General features: G+C 38.5%; 1 protein-coding gene across 1 annotated transcript in view; it reads right to left on the reverse strand.

Moving 5' to 3' along the window:
* Positions 1-4,115: 4,115 nt before the first annotated feature.
* Positions 4,116-22,087, reverse strand: part of LOC124276730 (lethal(2) giant larvae protein homolog 1-like) — a 154,143-nt gene continuing 136,171 nt past the window's right edge. Inside the window, 1 exon segment of the mRNA XM_046712371.1 lies at positions 4,116-5,356. Coding sequence (XP_046568327.1) covers positions 5,213-5,356 — 144 coding nt within the window. The 3' untranslated portion in view covers positions 4,116-5,212.

The following is a 22,087-nucleotide window of genomic DNA, read 5'->3' on the forward strand; positions in this document are numbered from 1 at the left end:
ACATGAAAAAACGCCTCGATTTGTATGACACCAGTGACTACCCCAAGGACCATGCCATACACAGCACAGTAAATAAAAAGGTCTTAGGTAAGATGAAGGACGAGTGTGCTGGCACGCCCATAGCCGAGTACATAGGCTTGAAGCCTAAGATGTACTCCATCCTGAAGGCCGACAATGGTGAGATTCGGAAGAAGTACGTGGTGAAACAACACATCAAACACGCCAGATTCAAGGAAGCCCTGTTCAAGACCCGTACCTTTAGACATAAAATGAACACACTTAGAAGTGATGGGCATAGGATATACGGACTGACGATAAACAAGACGTCCCTGTCGCCGATGGACACTAAGCGTTGGATAGCTATTGATGGGATCAACACGTACGTGTACGGGCATGAGAAAATTGAACCAAGAACATAGGTGTACATATCGGGGTGACGACGATGTCACGGAACCAGAGAAAGTTTGAGGCAATTTACTACAGCCCGCGTGGGTACTGGAAAGGAGTTAGCGCCGTACATATGCTGGCTAAAATGGCGCTAGTACCTCCGGAGGAGTCCAAAGCGTGGCTTGAAAAACAAGCCCTGTGGCAGATCTATTTACCGGCACCACGCTACGTGCCTAGAAGGAAATTCGGCATTAACATACCCAACAGCGTTCACCAGGCCGACCTCCTATTCCTACCCCACGATAAGAGGTATAAGTATGCCTTAACCGTCGTGGACGTGGCCAGTCGCTACAAGGAAGCCGAACCCTTGACCACGAAAGACTCGGCCCAGTTCATGGGTGCCATGTCACACCTGCTGGATAAACACGATACAAAGGTCAGGCGTGGCACGGCCGGAGCCCATCGCAGCCAAGCCATAGTTGAGAGATTCAATAGGACTTTGGCCGAGCGCTTATTCGGGCATCAGTATGCGAGAGAGATGGCCAACCCGGGAAAATGATCGACTGAATGGGTAGCTCGGTTACCTCAGGTGGTGCCGGCCATAAACCACGAAACCACTCGTCTCACCGGCAAGAAACCAGCCGACGTTATCAAACTAAAATCAATAGTGGCAGAGTCGGCTGCTCCATTGCGTGGGAAGGAGAAACAGATACCAGATAGGGCCCTCGTGAGGTACCTATACCAGCCGGGGGAACACGAGGGTGATAGCCGTAAGCGAGCCACTGACCAAATATGGTCAGTCAAAACTTACAACATAGATAAAGTGGACATCAAAGCAGACGAGCCGAACTTGTACTATTTGAGAGATGGGCCAGGTAGAGGGTTTGTTAGAGAGGAATTATTGATCATACCGTACGGTACAATGTTACCTCCTGCCAACGTGGCATAGTGTCAGAGTAGTGCCACGTGTGGCCGCGGGAAATTAACGGGGGCTCAAAAGTAGTAGATACAATGGTGGCGAGATCTAAGGGCCTGACAAAAGCTTTATTTGTGAAATAAGGCTTTGCAGAGGCTTTTGTTGGACTTGATCCTGTACCGCTATTCCCCCTACTACTACTACAGTACAACCAGAAATTATTGAGAATTTAAAGATTGTAATTTTTTTTAACTTGTTCACTCATTACTCACGTATTAAATGTGAATATTAGCAGAACATAACTCAATGCGGCGGGGCATACTACTGATCAAAGAAGTTAGAAAGTCGTGGTCCATGCTGTCCCAATATCGGACCACCTCTTCTTTCATTTCAGCAATATTTGTCAGATTTTTTCTTATTGACACTTTCCTTCATAAGTCCCCAAACATTTTCTATTGGATTATAGCTTGGCCGATCTAATGACATCATATTTTGGGTCCGAAATCAGGCCTGTGAATGCTTTGAACGATATGAAAAAAATTCCATAGAACATGTGAGCAGATGGAAGGAAATGTCCCTCGAGAATATCTGTGTACCGCTCACTGTTCATATTCCCTTCAAATACACAGAGGGGCATTGCCCCTAACACAGATATGCCACCCCACACATTAAATTTTGGACTGTACTTTGGGCGTTGATACAAAGGTTTTTCAGTTTGTTTGGTCCAGAATTTCAGTGTATTAGGAAACAGCCACACAGAACTTTCATCTGAGAAAATCACATTGTCCAAGTTAAAATTTTTATGCTGTAAGCACCAGTTCAACCTTCGCTCCTTTTGTTCAGGTTTCATGATCGGTGATGGAATTCCACGACCTTTCTGCCAACCCATTGCATGCAGCTCAGTTCTAATTGTCTCCTTACAGACAGCCACAGTTCCTCTATCAATCAAATCCTGCCTTAAGTTTTCTAAACTTCTTCATTTGTTTTTAGAAGCAAGAATACCAAGCTGCCTCCTGTCACCGACAGTCAATTTTCTGGGCCTACCTGCGCCTCCCTGTGCTCAATGCCATATCCATTTGCAATATTTTTCAAAACACGATAAACAGTGGACAAAGGGATGCCTGTTCTACTTTAAAATCACTTTAGCTGATCTGATGTCCTTGTTATAATACTCTAAAATCAACTTCCTCTTCTCTAAATCATCCATACTGAGGATCACTGAAAATGTCGTTGGCTAGCAAGTGAACAAAGGGGAATAACTTCACAAACTAATGAAAAAAGGATTAACAGAGTTGTCTCTCTCCAATGAAACCAAGCACTAGATAGCTGGTCAAGGCAGAAATCCAATTAAAATTCTAAATAATTTCTGGTCATACTATATATAGTAACGAGCAGAAAATATGCGAAAAAAACCTTTATTCTGTAGACTCGATCCTACTAGCAAAAAAGCCGAAATACATTGTTTCTAGCCGCCAGTAGCTTGCCTCGTTGGTATGGAATTTTCTCCCTAGGGTTCAGGGATGGCTTCATCATGTGACCTCGTTGCTAGCAGACGATACCGAAGCTTTGCCATGACGTTACAAAACAGAAATCGAATCTTGGCATATTATGAAGCAGGTATTACATCCGTAACTAGTCTTGTGAAACTGATGGGACTGCATTGGGCCTCTGTTTACCGAAATTGGAAGAAATTTGACGCAGGGTTAGGACAGAGCGACAGGCTGGATCGGGACATCGTGCTACTCTTGGGGCAAATGACAGACGACGTAACTAAGTAAAATTTCAGATATTTTTAGCAATGGCAAAGTGGGGTTGTTTAGTTTATGGATTCAAATATATCAAATGTGTTTGATATCATATCATAGCATAGGTAATAGACATCATATTTGTATATGATTAATATCGAGGTAAAAAACACAAATAGGATCAAATTGGATCAGTCACTATGCCATCCAAGCATATGAAAATCTGAAAAAGCCTACACTGCTGGGATACTTTAGACAACTACCAGGATATTTTCAATAAGGGCATCTGATGGGCATCCACCCTTCCTAATGTCCCACTGATTAGGTTGAAGAAATTCTGCCAAGGTGGACAGTAGCCCAGTCCCCATGTCTGTCACCGTCGAGGGAGCAAGGGCTGACCAGTTTGCAGCTAGGTTTCTTAATTAGACTGTTGTCTGGAAACATTAATCGCTCTGGATCAGTGCCCCTTTAAATAGAGTGATGCCAGCTTTCCAATCGACTGAGGCGAATCGCAGTCCTGTTTTGTGTTGAAGTTGTATTAAGAGATGGACATGTAAATATAGCACCTGGAGTTGAGTCATATGGCTGGAATATTGCTGAGTGCATTTAATTGGGTTAATCATTGTATGAATGTGTGCCAGTGCATGAATGTGATGGAGACATTTTGAAGGCACATTCATCTGACCCCTCACTCTTTGACGACCAGGTGAGTGTAGAGTCAGGCTTACATCCACGAGGACAACATGGACTGACTGACTGAGTTTAGTTTTACGCCGCTTTTAGCAATATTCCAGCAATATCACGGCGGGGGACACCAGAAATGGGCTTAACACATTGTGACCATGTGGGGAATCGAACCCCGGGTCTTCGGCGTGACGAGCCAACGCTTTAACCACTAGGCTACCCCACAGCCCCCGAGGACAACATGGAACAGGCATAGGGCTAACAATTTATGTGTCATTTGGGGGTAGCACTCCAATCCAGAGAAACACAGAAGTTTTCTTTCTGACTAATGTAATAATTTGCACACTACTTCTTGCCCTGTTCTGTATAGTAAATAAAAACAATTTTTACCACAAACACATACAAATTTATTGCAATATTTGTTCATGATAAAAAAAACAAAAATTGATTTAAAAAAAAAAAGCCTAGGTGTTCCAGACAGTTTGAAAACCATCATCCAGTTTCATATTGTGAAAGGCATGTACTGCTGCACAACAAGTTACATTCAGGTCATTATCAAAGCAAAGGCATAAATGCTGGTACTTGCATTACCAAAGGTGAACACAATGACATATTGCAAAGAGGCTAAGTGTGCATTAAGGGAATTAGCATGCCATATAAAAATCCAATTGCATCTGTAACAAAACAGTTGAGCCAGTTTAAATTTGAAACATTACAAGGCCTCATGTGCAAAAAAAACCATTTGAGCATGTGAGAATTCAACCTTTAATGTTGACTTATGGTAGATTAAGATTGTTACAATAGTAATAAATAACCAAGATATCACTAAAATTGGTTTAAAAAGTATATTTAGTATAATGAATCATATCAAAATGCATTCAGATTAAATACATTAAAAATATTTTTTTGTGGGTGTTATATACTATGTGATTTATGAACAATAGGCAGTGATCTTTGTATAGTATCTATAATACATTGTTAAAAACACCAGGATGGGTTTCTGAAAAATCTTTCCTCCTCCTCCTCATTAAAACCGACAACTGATTACCAGGTAAACAGTTTACAATTTAACCAAGAAGTGTACAGCAAAACATGCATGTGGTTGTGAACAGATGATCAATAGTTAAAAGTGCTGTCTGAATGCTGGCTGCAATGAGACAACACCATGAAAACAATTTGTTGTATTAATCTACTACTATGAGATGAGCACAAAACATTACCCCCCTTCCAAAGTAACTGACAATCAATCTAACAAGCAAACACTACATTGCACTAACAAAGGAGCAGCAAGGCCTGGAATGATGCTTCTTTGACTGTTAACAGAAGCAGCTGAGGACAAACATCTTACTAAACATCACAAGACAATAGGTACGCCATATGCATTATATGGTGAGAAATGACTCAAACACTGTCCTCCTCTGCTATTGTGAAACTTGGTGGTTTGCCTGCATGGATGTCCTGTAAGTCTAACATCAATATGTCACTGAGCAGTAACAGCATCTAAACTTGTTACTGTCATTGCTGCAATCCCGGCGTCTACTTGTTTGGTCATTTGCTTGATTACTGCTTGATCATCTGAGTCTGTTAGGTTCTGGTCCACCAAATGTTTGCTCCCTTCCTTAGGCTGAAATCATACCAAAAAAAAGCTGGAAATGAAAATACTACCAATGGGCACAGGTCACCCTGTACTGCCATATTATGACATTATGGTCCCACTCTGTAATAATTAACACATAGGACAAGTTAGTTCCATCCTTTACATAAACACATTAGTGTCATATCATGATAGCTCACCTCACTATGACGGCAAGAATAGTTTCCACTTTACTAATCACATTTTCCATTAAAAGAATCGTGGTGAGTAATATTTCTATAATTTTGGGTGTGTCTTCAAGGCACTGTGTAAATATTTTATTTCTACCATTTCAATATTTATTGTGCCCTGGCACACAAATTAAACACTATATCAATCACTGTTAACTGACAGTTATCAGTCACAAATGAAGACTATGGACATGTCTGATATGCTGATATGCTGGGTAATCTGACAGGGAGGACGTGCACGCAACCCTCTCCGAGAATGGGGATTGATTTAGTGTCCTATCGTGCAAAAATTGGAACTTTCACTCAACCAAATAAATGCAGAAGGTCCGTAAATGGTTTCCAACTCCCTGGAAGAAAAGTTTCAATGACTATGCGTCTCCTGTTGCTGCTACTGACATTGCTGACCGCGTGTGGTGATGTTGAAACTAACCCTGGGCCGGGGCCCGACAAGGCAACCTCCCGAGTTACTCGACAAACAACATTGCTAGAAGGTGCAACCACCACGGAAAAGTTCACAAATGAAGACCTCATGAGAGTATTAATGGAACTAAAAAGTGATTTAAGTGGTTTAAATGAACGCACCACGCGCATCGATGAAAAGGTTAACAAGATGGCGACGCACATGGAAAACGAGCTGGACAACTTGAAAACTGAAAACAGACGTTTACAACAACAGCTACAGAACATGAGTGACAAACACGAAGACATGGAATCACGTTCACGGCGGAATAATCTTGTGTTCCACGGCATTGATGGGGATGCCAATGAAACTTGGGATATTTCTGAAAAGAAGGTTAGAATTTTCATGAAAGATACCCTAATGATAGAAAATATCAACGAACTCATTATATCGAGGGCGCACCGTATCTCACTGCGCAAGAAAGACTCACCAATTATTGTTCACTTCGTCGTGACAGCAGACAGAAATCATATAATTCGGACAGCACGGGAAAAGCTTAAGGACAACCAAAAGTTTAAAGTTTCTGAAGACCTTACGAAAAGAGTCCGAGAGGATCGCCGTGCACTATCCAGTCTCTTTACCGAGGCCAGAAACCAGGGGAAAACACCAAGGATACGCCAAAACAAACTATTAGTCGATGGGAAAACATACATGTATGACCGTAAAAATGACAAAGTTGTATGTGTGAGTGACCTCTCTAAACAGGACAATCTGCATCCTCGATCAGCTGATCCAACGAGTTTGTTTACATCACAGCCAAGGGAGAGCACTCTAAGCCTTAGTCTCAATGAAAACATGTGATGTTCCGGCCAGGGCCTGTACAATTGCAACATTCTCAGCTGGAACGTCGAAGGACTATATAAACATGTAAGTTCGAGTTATTCTGATCTCAAGCAACTATGTGAACGATTTGAGATTATCGGACTATGTGAATCTTTCGTTCGTGACGCAAAAGACTTTTCCGATTATCTATGTGGCTACTATACTTACAACAGTGTTCGCCCTAAACAGCATAAATCCGGCCGATACAGTGGCGGTGTGACTGTGTTTATCAAAGATGGTCTTGTGCAACATGGCAATGTGACTCGTATCTTTGGTGATTTCCAGGACTGTGTAGTTCTACACCTGAAAACCTCATATAGCACTATTGGGAAAGATCTAATTTTTATGTTTTTATATATATATCTCCTCAAAACTCACCTATTTATGATACAATGGAGACTGATGGGATAACCCGCCTTGGTCAATATCTTGAATCTATAAAAGACAGCTATCATGATACCTATATAATTCTTGCAGGCGATTTTAATGCCAGAATGAGCGACTTTCTTGACTTTATCCCTAATGATGATCTTACTCACATCCAGGATGACTGTGTTGACTATCCAGAGGATGTATTTAATATTTATAGAAAAAGTAGAGATAAGTGTTTTAACTCTTACGGTATCAAATTAGCAAATCTTTGTTGTACTTTTGGAATTCACTCACTTAATGGTAGACTATTGGAAGATGCTGATGGTAACTTTACATGTTCTACATATAACGGTACAAGCGTCGTTGATTATATCTTAGCATCTTCTGATTTATTTCAATATTTCACTGACTTTAAAATACTTGATAGAGATGACTCTTGTCATTTTCCTCTTGCTTGCACCTTGACAGTGGAAATTTTTTGGTAATGTTCAATGTCCAAGTCACTGAAATAGTTGTAGCAACAAGAAATCTATGCACACTAAATGTGATCCATGGATAAAATATGTGTGGAACAGCAACTCTGTGCAGCCATTTTTAAATAAGTTTCAGGATGTCTTTCTCTCTGATTATGATCAGTTATATAGACAATCAGAAGAAAATGTAATGAACTGTGTCTCAATATTAATAAACATGTACCAGACTGCTGCCTGTGACTTGAGGAAAATTCATAAACCTAAACAATCTTTAATTAACCCAGCTGGAGACTTGCAACCACCGTGGTGGAACAAAGACTTAGAGTGTGCTAAAGGAAGAAAATATGCAGCACTGAGGCTGCACAGAACTTTGGGAAATAGTTTTGATATTTATAAACAGCTACGTAAAGAGTTTAAATCTCTCTACAGAAGGAACAGACAAGAATACTTTAATCAACAAAAAATGTTACTGGTTAATTCTAGAAATAATCCCAGATCCTTTTGGAAAGTTCCCAGAAGGGGGAAAAAACCCAACTCACTATCTACAAACATTAGTCAGGATGATTGGTGTGACCACTTGGAGCACCTGCTCTTCAGGCAAAATGCTACTCTTGATTATTCAACATTATATTTTGTTGACCAAAATACAGAAGTGGTCTCAGACAGTTGTATAAACAGACCCTTCTCAGAGGAGGAAGTACTCTTGGGGCTAAAGAATCTTAAACTGAATAAGTCACCCGGACCAGATGGTTTGCAAAGTGAATTACTTAAAGCAACTAAAAATTACTTAACACCTATCCTAACAAGAATATTCAACTCTTTGTTGAACAATGGAACATTCCCCAAACAGTGGGGCACTAGTATAATCTGTCCCTTTCACAAATCTAACAGTATCCATGTGACGGATAACTATAGAGGAATATCTCTTATTGACTCATTCTGTAAAGTGCTTTGTGCTATTCTTAAAAGTAGACTTCAACGCTGGTGTGATATAAACTCTGTCTTGTCTGAAACCCAGGCCGGTTTTCGGCCAAACTACTCAACGGTGGACCAGATATTCTGTTTACAAGAGATGATACAAAAATATTTATCAAAAAAGGGTGGTAGAGTGTACTGTATATTTGTAGACTTTAAAAAAGCCTTTGATAGTGTTGATCATGAAGTATTATTTAAAAGTCTAATCAACATGGGAATCAAAGGGAAATTTCTTAATCTAATTGTCTCTATGTATTCAAATCTATCTGCTTGTGTTAGGACAGATCAGGGACTATCCAGGCATTTCAAGTGTAATATCGGTACCCGTCAGGGCTGTATCTTGAGTCTGTTGCTTTTTTGTAATCTTTATAAATCAGTTATCTCAAATGTTTGATAGTAGTGGTGGTAATGGTATCTTTATTACAAATGAATTCCCCAGTGTTGCAGCCCTCCTGTTTGCAGATGATGTGTCGTGTTTATCTGACACAGCTGTACAGTTGCAGAGGAAGATAAATGTGCTCGAGCAATTTTGTAATGATACAGGCATGAGTATAAACTTGAGTAAAACAAAAATTATGGTTTTTCGTAAAGGTGGTCCCCTACGCCACTATGAGAAATTGTTTTTTAAGGGCAGGAAAATAGAAGTAGTAAATGTATATAGATACCTAGGTGTTGTGTTTACACCATCTCTCTCATGGACTAAGGCTCAGTGCTGTCTTTCTGCTCAAGCACAAAAAGCTTGTATGTCATTGTATAACTATCAAAATAAATTTGGAGCAATTTCAAGTTTAGATATATTCAAAATTTTTGATGCAGCTATTTGTCCTATCCTTTCTTATGGAGCAGAGATCTGGGGCACATCATACTGTAGACAGATAGAAAGTTTGCAAATATACTTCTGTAAAAGGTTTTTGAAAGTGAGTAAATATACCAGCAATGTTATGGTGCTGGGTGAATGTGGCAGAGTTCCCCTACAATATCAGTACATGTCTAGATGTGTCAAATATTGGTGTAGATTGCTTCAGTTAAATACTCACAGGTTGCCATATCAGTGTTATCAAATGCTTATGTTATTGGATAAAGCTGGTAGAAATACTTGGGCCACATCTGTTAAAAACATTCTGTATCAGTTTGGTTTTGGTATTGTATGGTTATCCCAAGATGTAGGTAATGTAAATTTATTTATGTTTACTTTCAAACAAAGGTTGTATGACAGTCTATGTCAAGACTGGCATTCTTTAATATCCAATTCATCAAAGTGTAATGTATATAGTAAATTTAAGTCATTGCTGAATGTAGAAAGATACTTAAGCGTAGATATCCCATATTATTACAAGCATGTCATTTCCCAATTTAGGTGTAATAATTTCCGTTTAGCGGTTGAGTTAGGTAGGCACAAAAACATCAATTATGCTGACAGGATTTGTTCTTATTGTTGTACTAAAGGCTTACACTTAGTGGAGGATGAATTTCATGTTCTCTTAATATGTGAGAGATATGAAGATATTAGACAAGAATGCCTCCCTTCATGTACACTTGCTAATCGCAGTTTTGATACCTTTATTGGGATAATCTCTTGTAACAACACACACACTTTATCTTGTCTTGGACGTTTCCTCCATCATATAAAGAAAGTAAGAAGCAAACCTCATATTACAATCTGTAACTCATTATAGTCACAGTACTAATACCATGTACAATATGATGTTACCATTGTACTTGCATTTCTGTATTAATATCTCAATACATGAGAGATATGAAGATATTGGACACATACAATTTTAACCAGTCTTGAAAATTTTAGAATGCTAATTTCTTGTAATAACATAAACATATTAACTTGCCTCATATGTTTCTTCTGTCATAGAAAGAAAGCAACAAGTAAATCTGATATTAAAATGTTTTATTTATTTTATTCACAGTACCAATAGTTAAGCATTTACAACACGATGTTACCTCTTTGCCTGTACTTGTATCAATATGTTGACATATGAGAGACATGTACATTTTTTGACAAGAATGCTTTCTTTCCTGTACACCTGTTACTGTAGTCTTGATAATTTTGTCAGGCTAATCCATATTAACTATTGTCTTGAGAATTTTACTATGCTAAGTTTTTGTACCAACATAAATACATTAAATTGCCTTGTACGTATAAAGAAAGTAACTAGTAAATCTGATATTAAAATGTTAAATTCAACGTAATGCAACAACATAATCATAATAATTCATCTTGGACATCTCCCTTGTCACATAAAGTAAGTAAAAAGGAAATCTGATATCACAATGTTTTATCCATTATATACATTTTATCTAATATACTCAAGCATGTATAATGCGATGTACCTATTTGTCTGCATTTTGTATTATGGGCCTCTGGCCTAGAACTACAGAAATAAATCTGTCTGTCTGTCTGTCTGATATGCTTAAAGACAAATGAGATAAGTTTTTAGAGAAACAAGAACTGGAATCATTCATACAGTCCCACACCTTGTAGTTTTGGAGGAAAACTAGAAAATGTTTTCATACTAGGATAGTGTGGGAGATGTGAAGGTCAAAGATTATAGCTTGCTAGAGGGATGAGTATGATTTTACACTGTTTTCAGCAGGGGACTCAAGAAATGGGCTTCACACATTATACCCATCTTGACATACAAATATATGCACACAAAAAATAAAACAAATATAAAAAAACCCATTCAACTGATAAAGACATACTTGCTGCATATAACATTTTATACTGCTACATGCACAAACTATTTGATTAATACAATCAATGCAAGTCCTATATTGGAATTATGTGAGCATTTCTTTTAGAGAGGTTGATTATTTATGGTGGAGGACAGGATGGATCTGTGGATGGAAGACAGACAAAATTTCACTTTCAGTCAATAAAGCTGTTCCATATTTTCAGTTTCCTCAATCAAACGGCACCATCAGACTGACCTGTATAGCAGGTTTCATCCAACAGTAATATTCATCTGTTATGGAGTTATGCTCCCAAAATGAGCTCAACTTGTATTTTCATTAGTCAACAAGTTCATGAAAACAAAATCCATGAAAGAACCCATCATCGAAGCCACCAGTTCACTACTAGACTGATCCCTAAAGCAAATATATCAAGGAATATTCAACTGTTTTTAAGTTCTGCTCCAGAAACAAGAAATGGGCGTACAAATATTGAATGGAACTTCATTTTAAAATTAATACAAATATGATTTTGTTGTACACTAAGTAAATAATTGTACAAAGACATTTGCCTTTATGGCTTGATCCTATTATAGCAATGGCAACATGGGTTTCAGTTTACAGCCTCAAATAGATCAAATGTGTATATTTAATATCAAATGACATGACATTATTACATATCATGACTAAATAACAAGCTACAAAACACAGGAATTTGATCCTAAGCCATCCAGGCATCACAATACGGAAAATGCTTTCATTGCAGATATACTTTTTATAAAACCAGAATTGAATGGAGACCAACGTTATTTCTAAGATGCTTGGTGAAAGATCAAAGGTGCCGACAGTACTTGATCAGACGATAATGTGCACTTTGTGCATTCCATCACAATGCATTGACGTCACTGCGCCATTCTAGTCTGCCCCCTTGTAATCGAACACTTTTGCATTACGTCACAATGTAACCAACGTCAGTCATGCATGTCAGTTGTCATCGCCTTGTACAGCCTCCTACAGTAAACTAATCTGTTGCATCACGTTTCTTGGTTTGCAGTTGCTTCACTCAGCTAACATCACTGGTGGAAACATCACGTTTGTTTTTCCCCCCGATGGATAAAATGTCTCAGTTTGAATTTTACAGCAACACGATAACGTTTGCAATATTTACATTCCCACAATGTAATGGTGGAATGTGGCTTGACTAGTCAGCTTCATCTGGATGTACTGATCTAAACTTAAGTTGGTAGTAGAAATGCGACGTTCAAATTGCCCCATACGGTTTATGTTAAGCACAGATGTAATTAAAATAATTTAAGAGAAGATATTTAACCTGAACGTAAACCGTCATTAAACTGTTTACCATTTGTTTTTCTGGTAATGTTCGTCTTAACATAGGTGGCAGACACATCAATAGAACAGCCTGTCAGTTAGCCCTGTGCGAGGATTCTGTATTTAGGTCACTGACCCGTCGTTTGTTTTCTGCCTTACATTATTCGTAATTATCCTCAGAAAGTATTAAATTTGACATCTTAGAAAAGAAATACAGTTCGCTCTACCACCACTATAGTGTAGTAAAGCACACTTTTGCCCTGAACTGCCAAAGGTGAGGTGAAATTGGGTTTAACGTCGTGCTTGAGAATATTTCGCTCATATGACGACGTGCATGCGTGTGTATGTGTATGTGCGGCTGCTTGTACTAGCCAAGACTGAAGCTGGTTTTATAGTGCTAGCCCACTGAGATACCATGCCGCAGTGAAGCATGAATACCCCACTCAGACACATTATACTGACTCCGAGCCGACCAGTCCTTGTTGCACCCATTAATGCCGAACGCCAGGCAGGGACCAACAAGTACCATATTTCAACGTCTTTTGGTATGTCGCGGTCGGGGATCAAACCAGCAAATTTCGGTCTCTCCGGGCAGACGCTCTAACCACTACACCACGGAGGCGGTCCTGAACTGTCATAACGTTAAAGCACTCTGACGCAAGCTTCCTCATGCTTTAACTATAATAGTTCAGGGTGAAAGTGTGCTTTATTACACTATACACATCCTCGATTATCTCCAGGGTATAGGTTCTGATAAATCTCCACTGTACGCTTGATGGATCTACGGCTTGGCCCGATGATTTTATAACCTCCCTTTGTTGGCATTTCATCCAATCAGGTGTCTACATTGGGAAGTTGAGCGTACCAATCACAACTCACTTTCGCTTTTTAAATTATCTAACCGATTAAACTTGACAACACAATAATATATTGGCAGAGGTTACTCTGAAAGAGGTAAAAGGAGTTCTTGCATAAATTTTTTTAAGGTTTCAGACCTGTTAATTTGTCTGTATGTTCCCCCCCCAAACCCAAGTCGCACTGCGAACACTATCTTTGTTGACACTGGCAAGCTCGGTTGTAACTGTGGCTTATCTGATTGGCTACTGTGAGAATGCGTAGCCAGCAATGCATCCAGGGTGATGCATCCAGGGTATAGTGGAGATTTATCGGAACGTATACCCTGGAGATTATCGAGGATGCACTATACATGGTGGTAGAGTGAACTGTATTTCTTAAACATAGCTAAACCTTTTCCATCATTGGACTTACACAATTGAAGTCTATCAAATTTCACTGACCTACAGAAATGTGCATTAAGCGCAATATTGTCAAGCACATTTCAAGTTTCAGCAAACTCTTCTTACAGCTAAATAACTTGGAAAATCAGTCAATTCATTGTTGATAAAACAACTATGGAGCCTCCTCAACTGACTACTGCTCAAACGCGGCAAGTTATTGGTATGCAGAATGCTGGAAGGTCACTGAGGTTATTGCAATAGCTGTTGACTGTCATCCATACAGCCAATTGGACAGAAAACATCAGCAAAATATTTATATGATAAGGACTGAAATTGGTATAGAGCTAGATGACCAATCAGACATGTGTTATTCCCAGAACAGAGTAGGGGTAAAACGGTATACCGCGGTATTTTGCCTTCAGTTCAGTATACCGTAATGCAATGCAAAAGATTTTCATATCGTCGTTTTATTAATTAGTTTATACCTTTTCTAAAATGTCTAGAAATCGAATCATTTAGTCGAAATCTATGCATTTCTTTGCTTGACGGCCGCTATTTTCCTGGAAGTAAGTTCGAGATCGCTTCAAGTCGTCTACTTACAAAGTCAGCAAGACAGCAACTGCAGATACCAGATCAGTAGCCGGGTTCCGTGTCTTTTTCAGTTATTTCAAATCAGACGAACTGCGGAACATCGTAATAACTTATAAAAGTCAACATTATCATAAAGACAAGCCATCAGCCGAGTACTTACGATGTTTGCTGTGATGCAACACAACGCATTATATAGCGAGTATCACTGCCATCCGAAAACGTATAGTATGATGTCAGAAAACTCATAATAAAACCATCTTCACCGATTTCATGTTATTTTATTAAATTTAATCCCATTTTCATTCATCAAAACTGTTTACAGTAACATCGGAGAAAACGTGTGTGAAATGGCATCACCTTATTCTATACGCGTACCACTTCCGCATACCTTGTTCATGAGGGTCCGCTTTTCGCACCTACCGCGATAGCACCAATTTCAAAGTATTTTCAGCAATCACGAACAGATTACCGCCTCGTCATCCAGGGACTCCAAGATCCGCGTTATTGACTCATTGAAGTCATATTTCACAATTAATTGCCAATATTTTGTTTTTACAATCATCAAAGTGGCAGGTACCGCGGGAAGTCAACGGTGACTTGTCAAACTGTCTCATACGTAAAATGTATCCACCCAAGTAACCCAAAGTGCTGAACCTATGTTAATTATTATGTTAAATATATTCGTAGAAACATGCATAATACTAAAACCACAGCGATATATATTATAGAATAACTGCTTGAGATATAAATTATTAGGTAATGGAACAGACATTCTTTGATGTTATATTTTCAGATCGTTTTTAACTGAATCACATTTGTACACAGCTGATTATTATTTCCGGCTTAGTTGAATAACAGCTAGCATAACAGGAAGGACAACTGAATTATGTCTAGTGATGTTTAATTTGAATGCAGGTTTCCTATACACATATTTATTTTAATTTACAAAGTTTGTTTTTTCACCCCGACGATACGTTATAGTTTTGACTGGGCACAATACACGAAATAGCAGTTCTGTTATGTATTTGGAAAATACATTTTACTTGGCCTCTATTCCGGGATATGTAGAACGTTATTTTGTCTCATAACTCGGGGGGTCATCCATGGACCCCAAGACCGGGGTTACGGCGAGGGATGACTGCAACTCTGGGTATGGATCTGGTGGCTTTTCTGTCACAGTTCTTAGGACTTATGTTTGTTTGTTGTTGCTACCATCTCATTACAAGCTATATAAGAACAATGAACATTTAACGGCCAATAAACAGAGAAATCAGCATTCTCGAGCTAAGACATATTTGTTTCAGAAAGGAGAAATACATTTCTGAGTGAACTTTAAAAGATATTTTGAATGAATCTGAAAACTGAAAAATATATAATAATTCTGGAATGTGCCAAGATTGTGTAGCAGTACTTCCCCAAGTCTCTAAATGTTTAACCGATTGAAACGAGAGATAGACAATGATTTAGAGCAAGGACAATGATCAGTCACACAGACTGTAACTGTCTTATGGCAACTGTGTTGTGCTAATTTGTTTAATTTATTTGTCTATGATATCATCAATGGAGTCACATTAGACAACATCTGATTTGTGTGTTGTTGTTTGTTTTTTTTTTAAAGCATGAACATTTTCTGGGACGTGGTCATTTAACTGCAGTAAATGCTGATGTGATGTTAGTGACTTTTAATCATGCTTGGATACCTGCTATTTTGCCACACAGCAGCTGTGAGCTCCAAGGTTCCAATGATACTTTAATTCTTCTATCTTGTCATGAAACGGACAGTTTTGTTCTTTCAAAATAACAAAGATTATGGTTATTTTTTTTCCATGTTATTAAACAATGTAAGGTTTGGCTCTTGTTGTCAATTTTCTGCATTATGATCATATTTCATATGCCGAACTGAAACGGAGCGAACCGAAAGCCTTGTACCGCAATACGTACCGTACCGTGGAAAGAGCGTACCATTTCACCCCTAGAACAGAGTATCACAAGAAGCTTGGTGTCAAGCTCAATGTCATGTGGAAGGGTCCACTGGTTTAATTAAAGTTGATTTCATTTGTTCATAACTGATGGAGCTCATGTTTGGTGCCGCAGAATCACTGCAGATGCTCAAAAGAATATCTTGGAGCATGTACTGTTTGGCTGGGGTTCATTGATGTTAATGGGGTGCCTCTCACATGACTAACCTTACTTTGTGATGATCAGACAAAATCGGAATGGACAACAGTACATTAGGGTTGTTGTAACCCATTTTCATGACCATCTTCTTCGTTAACAACAATGCTACGCCACATTGTGCATGTGCCAACATGTCTTGGGTTTGCTCAAGTTTTTACTGAGAAAGTCAGTAATGTTGGAACATCAAATAAACCTAATCATGCATGCTGATATGAATTCCTATTTTGGAATTAATGGGACTTCTTGTGATGTGATTTGCTGCTCATATTTCACTATATCAAGTTTGCACTAATGCAGGTAATATTTTCCTGCACGACAGCAGTTTCATTAGTTTAAATGTCCGGTACTAAACAAGTCTTCTATTGTGTATATCAGGAGAATCAATTACCAAGAATGAAAACAAGTCTGTATTCATGCACATAAATCTGGTGACATGTTATGGAAGGTCACTGTATGATTGATCGAGTGAATATTGCTCAACGCTGTATCAGCAATGTTGCAGCTATTTACAGTGAGAAAATGTCTTCCCGTTTACAATACTCACTGTGTCATATGTTACATGTAATGGTGGTATCATCAGGAGGAGGCTGTGGTCTACTGTGCTGATGGCACATTGCCAACAATGCCTTTGAGTTCATTGGTCTGATGAATGTCGCTATCTTCTACATGTTACTGGCAGCCAGTCACTTCACTAACTTCTTGAATGCCAATCAAACAATTAAAACGAGACTGGGGATATGAACCCCCACCGAACATCTTTGGGACTATTTTGGACACCAAGTTCGAGCTAGAAATCTGCCTCTTCAAAATCTGAAGGAACTGACACAGGAAAACTGATGAATGGCAGAGGATTCTGACACTGTAAATTTGATGCTTCATTACCAGTATAAGAGAAGAATACAGGCGGATGTTATCAATACAAGTTGTAGCTACATCTGGTACTGATGTGATCACCAGTTGTGTTTCATACAATAACAATCATTATTTGAGAACTGTGTGACATACTTTCTGGCATTCGTGTTGCATTCCTCTCAGATTGCAAGTAAAATCTCACCAAATTTAAAATTCAGTACTGTTTTTGTTCCATTTAGAGTAAAATATGTTAGATTTACCAGTTTTTCCTATTAAAAGAAACAAAGGGTGGTGCTATATGATGCTCATATGTACGCATGTTATTATCTAAAGAAACTGTTCAATGAAGAACCTTCACTTTATCATTTTATGCCATTTGCTGGAGAACACTAGATGCAGGTTTTCAGCATTTTCACTTCGTTTTGACATAAGACTGTTGCTTGCACCATGATGGTGGATGGACTGGCTGGTTAATGGTTTGAAGTAAACTCCATGTGTCTGAATACTCAGATATCCTATGTACATTACTTTGATTATTTTATATAATACATGAAAATAAAATTATGCTCAAAGCTTAATTTTCTCATTTGTTTCACAAGCATTTCAATTGAATTATCTATCATGAATTTTGTTATGTAGTTGAATAGTGCTTGACTGTAATCCCCAGAATTTGGTGTGGCCTCACCCACATGCATAGGAAAATGACAAAATGTTACTTCTGATATAATGGGTGAATGTAAGAATCATTTTAGATTATTGTGTTTAAATATGATGATGGGTAATAAAAACAAAGTCGTCACAAGGAATGGATCATCTGTCTCTTATGAATTTTATTTTGTAAGTCACTCAGGACAGACTGTCTATTTGTCTTCTGTAATTATTGTTAATGTTCTCTACTCTCCTTAGCATTGTATATTTAAAACACATGAAAAAAAATCCCAAACAAACCCAAGTTATATTTAATTTCTTGTCTAAAAGATCTGCTTGTCATTTTTAAGCCATTTTCCAGTACAGGTAATGCAAACAATTGTCCCATGATAATGTAGCTCACGTGGACAGCAGTCCAGAGTAAGAATTTACAAAGTAGCTATCAGTGTTGACTTTCAAATATTTTTGGATAAATACTGATGAAACCCAAAAATCATAAAGAGAAACATACATGCCAAAGTTCAGCTAACGACGTCTTGAAACCCAAAACAACAACATTGCATACATGGTTAAATGTGTGAAACCAACCTTAAATGGTAAATAACAATTAACAGTACCAAGCTTTTCCTGTTTGGGTTCAATGATATTTGGTGCTTCCATCGGTCTTATGTTACACAATGGATGCATGTAAAGGATTAATACCTTCTGTAGACAACTGAAAGCATTGTTAAAGTTGTAACTAATAACACTTAGTTGACATACCTTGTGGACCAATGAATGAGCATACAAACAAGAGTCATCAGAAGATGACATATACCCCCGGCCCCCACATCTTTGATAGAACGAATCATCTGACAGTTACTTAAAGTCCAGCTTGATTTTCGACTAAGTGCAAATCGTTTCCATGGAAATCATGAAAAACATAAATGACAAAAATCTGCAAATAGCAAAAGGCACCACTTCAAGATCTGCCTCACATATCTGCCACGTTTTACTGAAAGATATTAAGAAGTTTTCGAGTTGTGCTCTGGAAACGAAAACTATCCCTCCCTTTTGGGACTAAGTCTGAATCGTTTCTTTGGAAACCGGGAAAAATAAAAATGCCAAAAGTCTGCAAATAGCTGAAGGCATAACTTCAGGATCTGTTTGATATATCTACCAAGTTTTGTTGAAAAATATTGAACGGTTCTTGAGTTATGCTCCGGAAACGAAGCCAACCCCTCCCTTTGGGCCAAAAATCTGCAAATAGCAAAAGGCACAACTTTAGGATCTGTTTGATATATCTAAAAATGACAATAATCTGTAAATAGCAAAAGGCACCACCTTAGGTTATGTTTGACATATCTACCAATTATTGTTGAAAAATATTGAACAGTTCTTGAGTTATGCTCTGGAAATGAAGCCCACTGCTCACTTTTGGGACTAAGTCCGAATTGTTTCCATGGAAACCAGGAAAAATAAAAATGCCAAATATCTGCAAATAGCAAAAGGCACCACTTAAGGTTCTGTTTGACATATCTACCAAGTCTTGTTGAAAAATACTGAACGGTTTTTGAGTTACGCTCCGGAAACGAAGCCCACCCCTCTTTAAGACTAAGTCCAAAACGTTTCCCATGGAAACCGAGAAAAATAAAAATGACAATAATCTGTAAATAGCAAAAGGCACCACCTTAGGTTATGTTTGACATATCTACCAATTTTTGTTGAAAAATATCGAACGGTCTTTGAGTTATGCTCCGGAAACAAAATGATTACGGATGGACAGACAGACGGACGAGGCGACGACTATATCCCCCGCATTACATGCCGGGGGGATAAAAAGGAGTTCATGTAATTACAAATCCAAGATGGAAGCAAGCTGTCTGAAACAAATATCAGGAAACGCTTACATTTCAGCGAAGAGGAATGAATACTCTTGGTGGCAATTTTTCTTGCTGGTCATTTGTTAGACTTTTTACTTATTTCCACCCTTAAAATTATAGTTTCAATTAAGTATACCCTAGTGTATTGCAAAATTGAGTTTTCTTGCTCTTTACAAATTGAATCTGTAACAAGCACAAGGTACAAGTGGCCCATGTGTTGGGATTTTCAAAAACGGGTTTACTCAGGATGTTAAATATCCTTAGTCAATATTCCAGCTATATAACAGTGCTGTCAGGACATTATGACTCAAAATGCTTTTGAGTCAGCTCATTATGAAGTAACTGGGAAAATATCCTGTTCCAGCATCCTCACAAGACTTTACAAGGTAACCGTGAAGCAGGCCATTTCTTCCCCGGTCTAAACTTTCCTAGAATCTGGCCTAGGCCAAACTTTCCCCATGGAAGTTTTGTCCTAGGATATTCTTAGCCCGGGGAAAGTTTGGGCTACGCTAAAGTTTTCCACCCCCCCAAGGCCAAAGTCCCCCCCCTCCCTGTTTAAACAAGAAGACAAAGTCATCAATATCCCCCGCAACGGCAGAATACTCTTTATGAATAGGTCTGCTGGTTATGATTATGTCAAATGTTTTGGAGTGTATACAGCAAAGTGGAAGGAGAGTATTGAAAGGTTTTTAAGATCTGCTCCAGAGAGAAGCAATACAACCAAATTCAGTTGAAGCCTAACTTGTTGCCATGGAAATGCAACAAGATGACATCCTCATAGTCATAGCCTAAGTCATGAAAACAGCAAAAAATAGAATTCACATATGGGTCTAACCCACCAAAGGCTCATCTAGGGATCATGGTTGACAAGTGTACCAAGTTTGGTTACCCTATCATGAATAGTTTAGGAGATATGCTTCGGACAAAGTGTGATGGATGCACGCACGGACGGATGGAACTAGTTTCTACATTCCCCGCAACTTCGTTGCCGGGGATAACTAGGATATTTTGTTCTGTTTTCTATGAAAAGTGGGGAGATTCTGGTTGAACTAGGCCACTTCTTCCCCTTCCTTGTTCTTATATCAAAAGGGGGAGATCTGGCCTCAAAACGTATGTGAACAAGGAAGACAAAGTCATCAATATCCCCCGCAATGGCAAAATACTCATGATTATGTCTACGAGTTATGATGATGTCAAATATTTAGGTGTGTTTATAGAAAAGTGGAAGGAGAGTATTGAAAGGTTTTTAAAGTTCTGCTCCAGAAAGGAGCACTACCACCAGTTTCAGTCTAAGTCAAACTTGTTCGCATGGAAATGCCAAAAATATTTTATTCAGAAATCCAGAACTACCAAAAGGCACCAGTACACCACCAGACCAATCTATGTGCCAAGTTTGGTGAAGAAACATTGAACGGTTTTAGAGTTCTGCTCCGGAAAAGACAAATGTGCACGGTCCATTTTAATACCCCCCTCAAAACGCGTTGCGGGGGATAATTAGTTCTAGCTCATGATTATTTGATCATTATTGATATATAGGAAGATCAATGATGCAACAACTCATACTTTGTTTCATGACAACATCTGCATCATTAACTATATATACATGCTCTTACATACTTTTGATACTTTGCTTTTATCCTTGCTCTTCTTTTTAATCTAACCTTATATAAGGCTACTGAAACAAAATGTGAACCATGTACATGTTATAGGTGAAGATGAAGATGACCTGTAAATTGTTAATGGAACTTGACATCAACATGAATATATTATCAATGTGTTCACCTGAATATCTATGTCTTGTTTTCGTATCTTGACTTTTTCAATACGAACATAAACATGAAAACAGGGTTGGGGAAGAAATAGCCTATCTAGGCCAGAATCTCCCACTTTTGATATAAGAACAAGGGTGGGAAAGAAGTAGCCTTTAAAGTTGATTCAAGGGTGGGGAAAGTTTGGCCTCGGACAAACATTCCCCGGGGAAGACTAAGCCTAGGGGCGGGAAAAGTTGGGCAGGGGGAAAGTTTGGCCTGTTACACCGGTAAG

This window comes from Haliotis rubra, unplaced genomic scaffold (assembly GCF_003918875.1).
Source record: "Haliotis rubra isolate DU_JTF1 unplaced genomic scaffold, ASM391887v1 Scf212, whole genome shotgun sequence".
Classification (NCBI taxonomy): Eukaryota; Metazoa; Mollusca; class Gastropoda; order Lepetellida; family Haliotidae; genus Haliotis; species Haliotis rubra.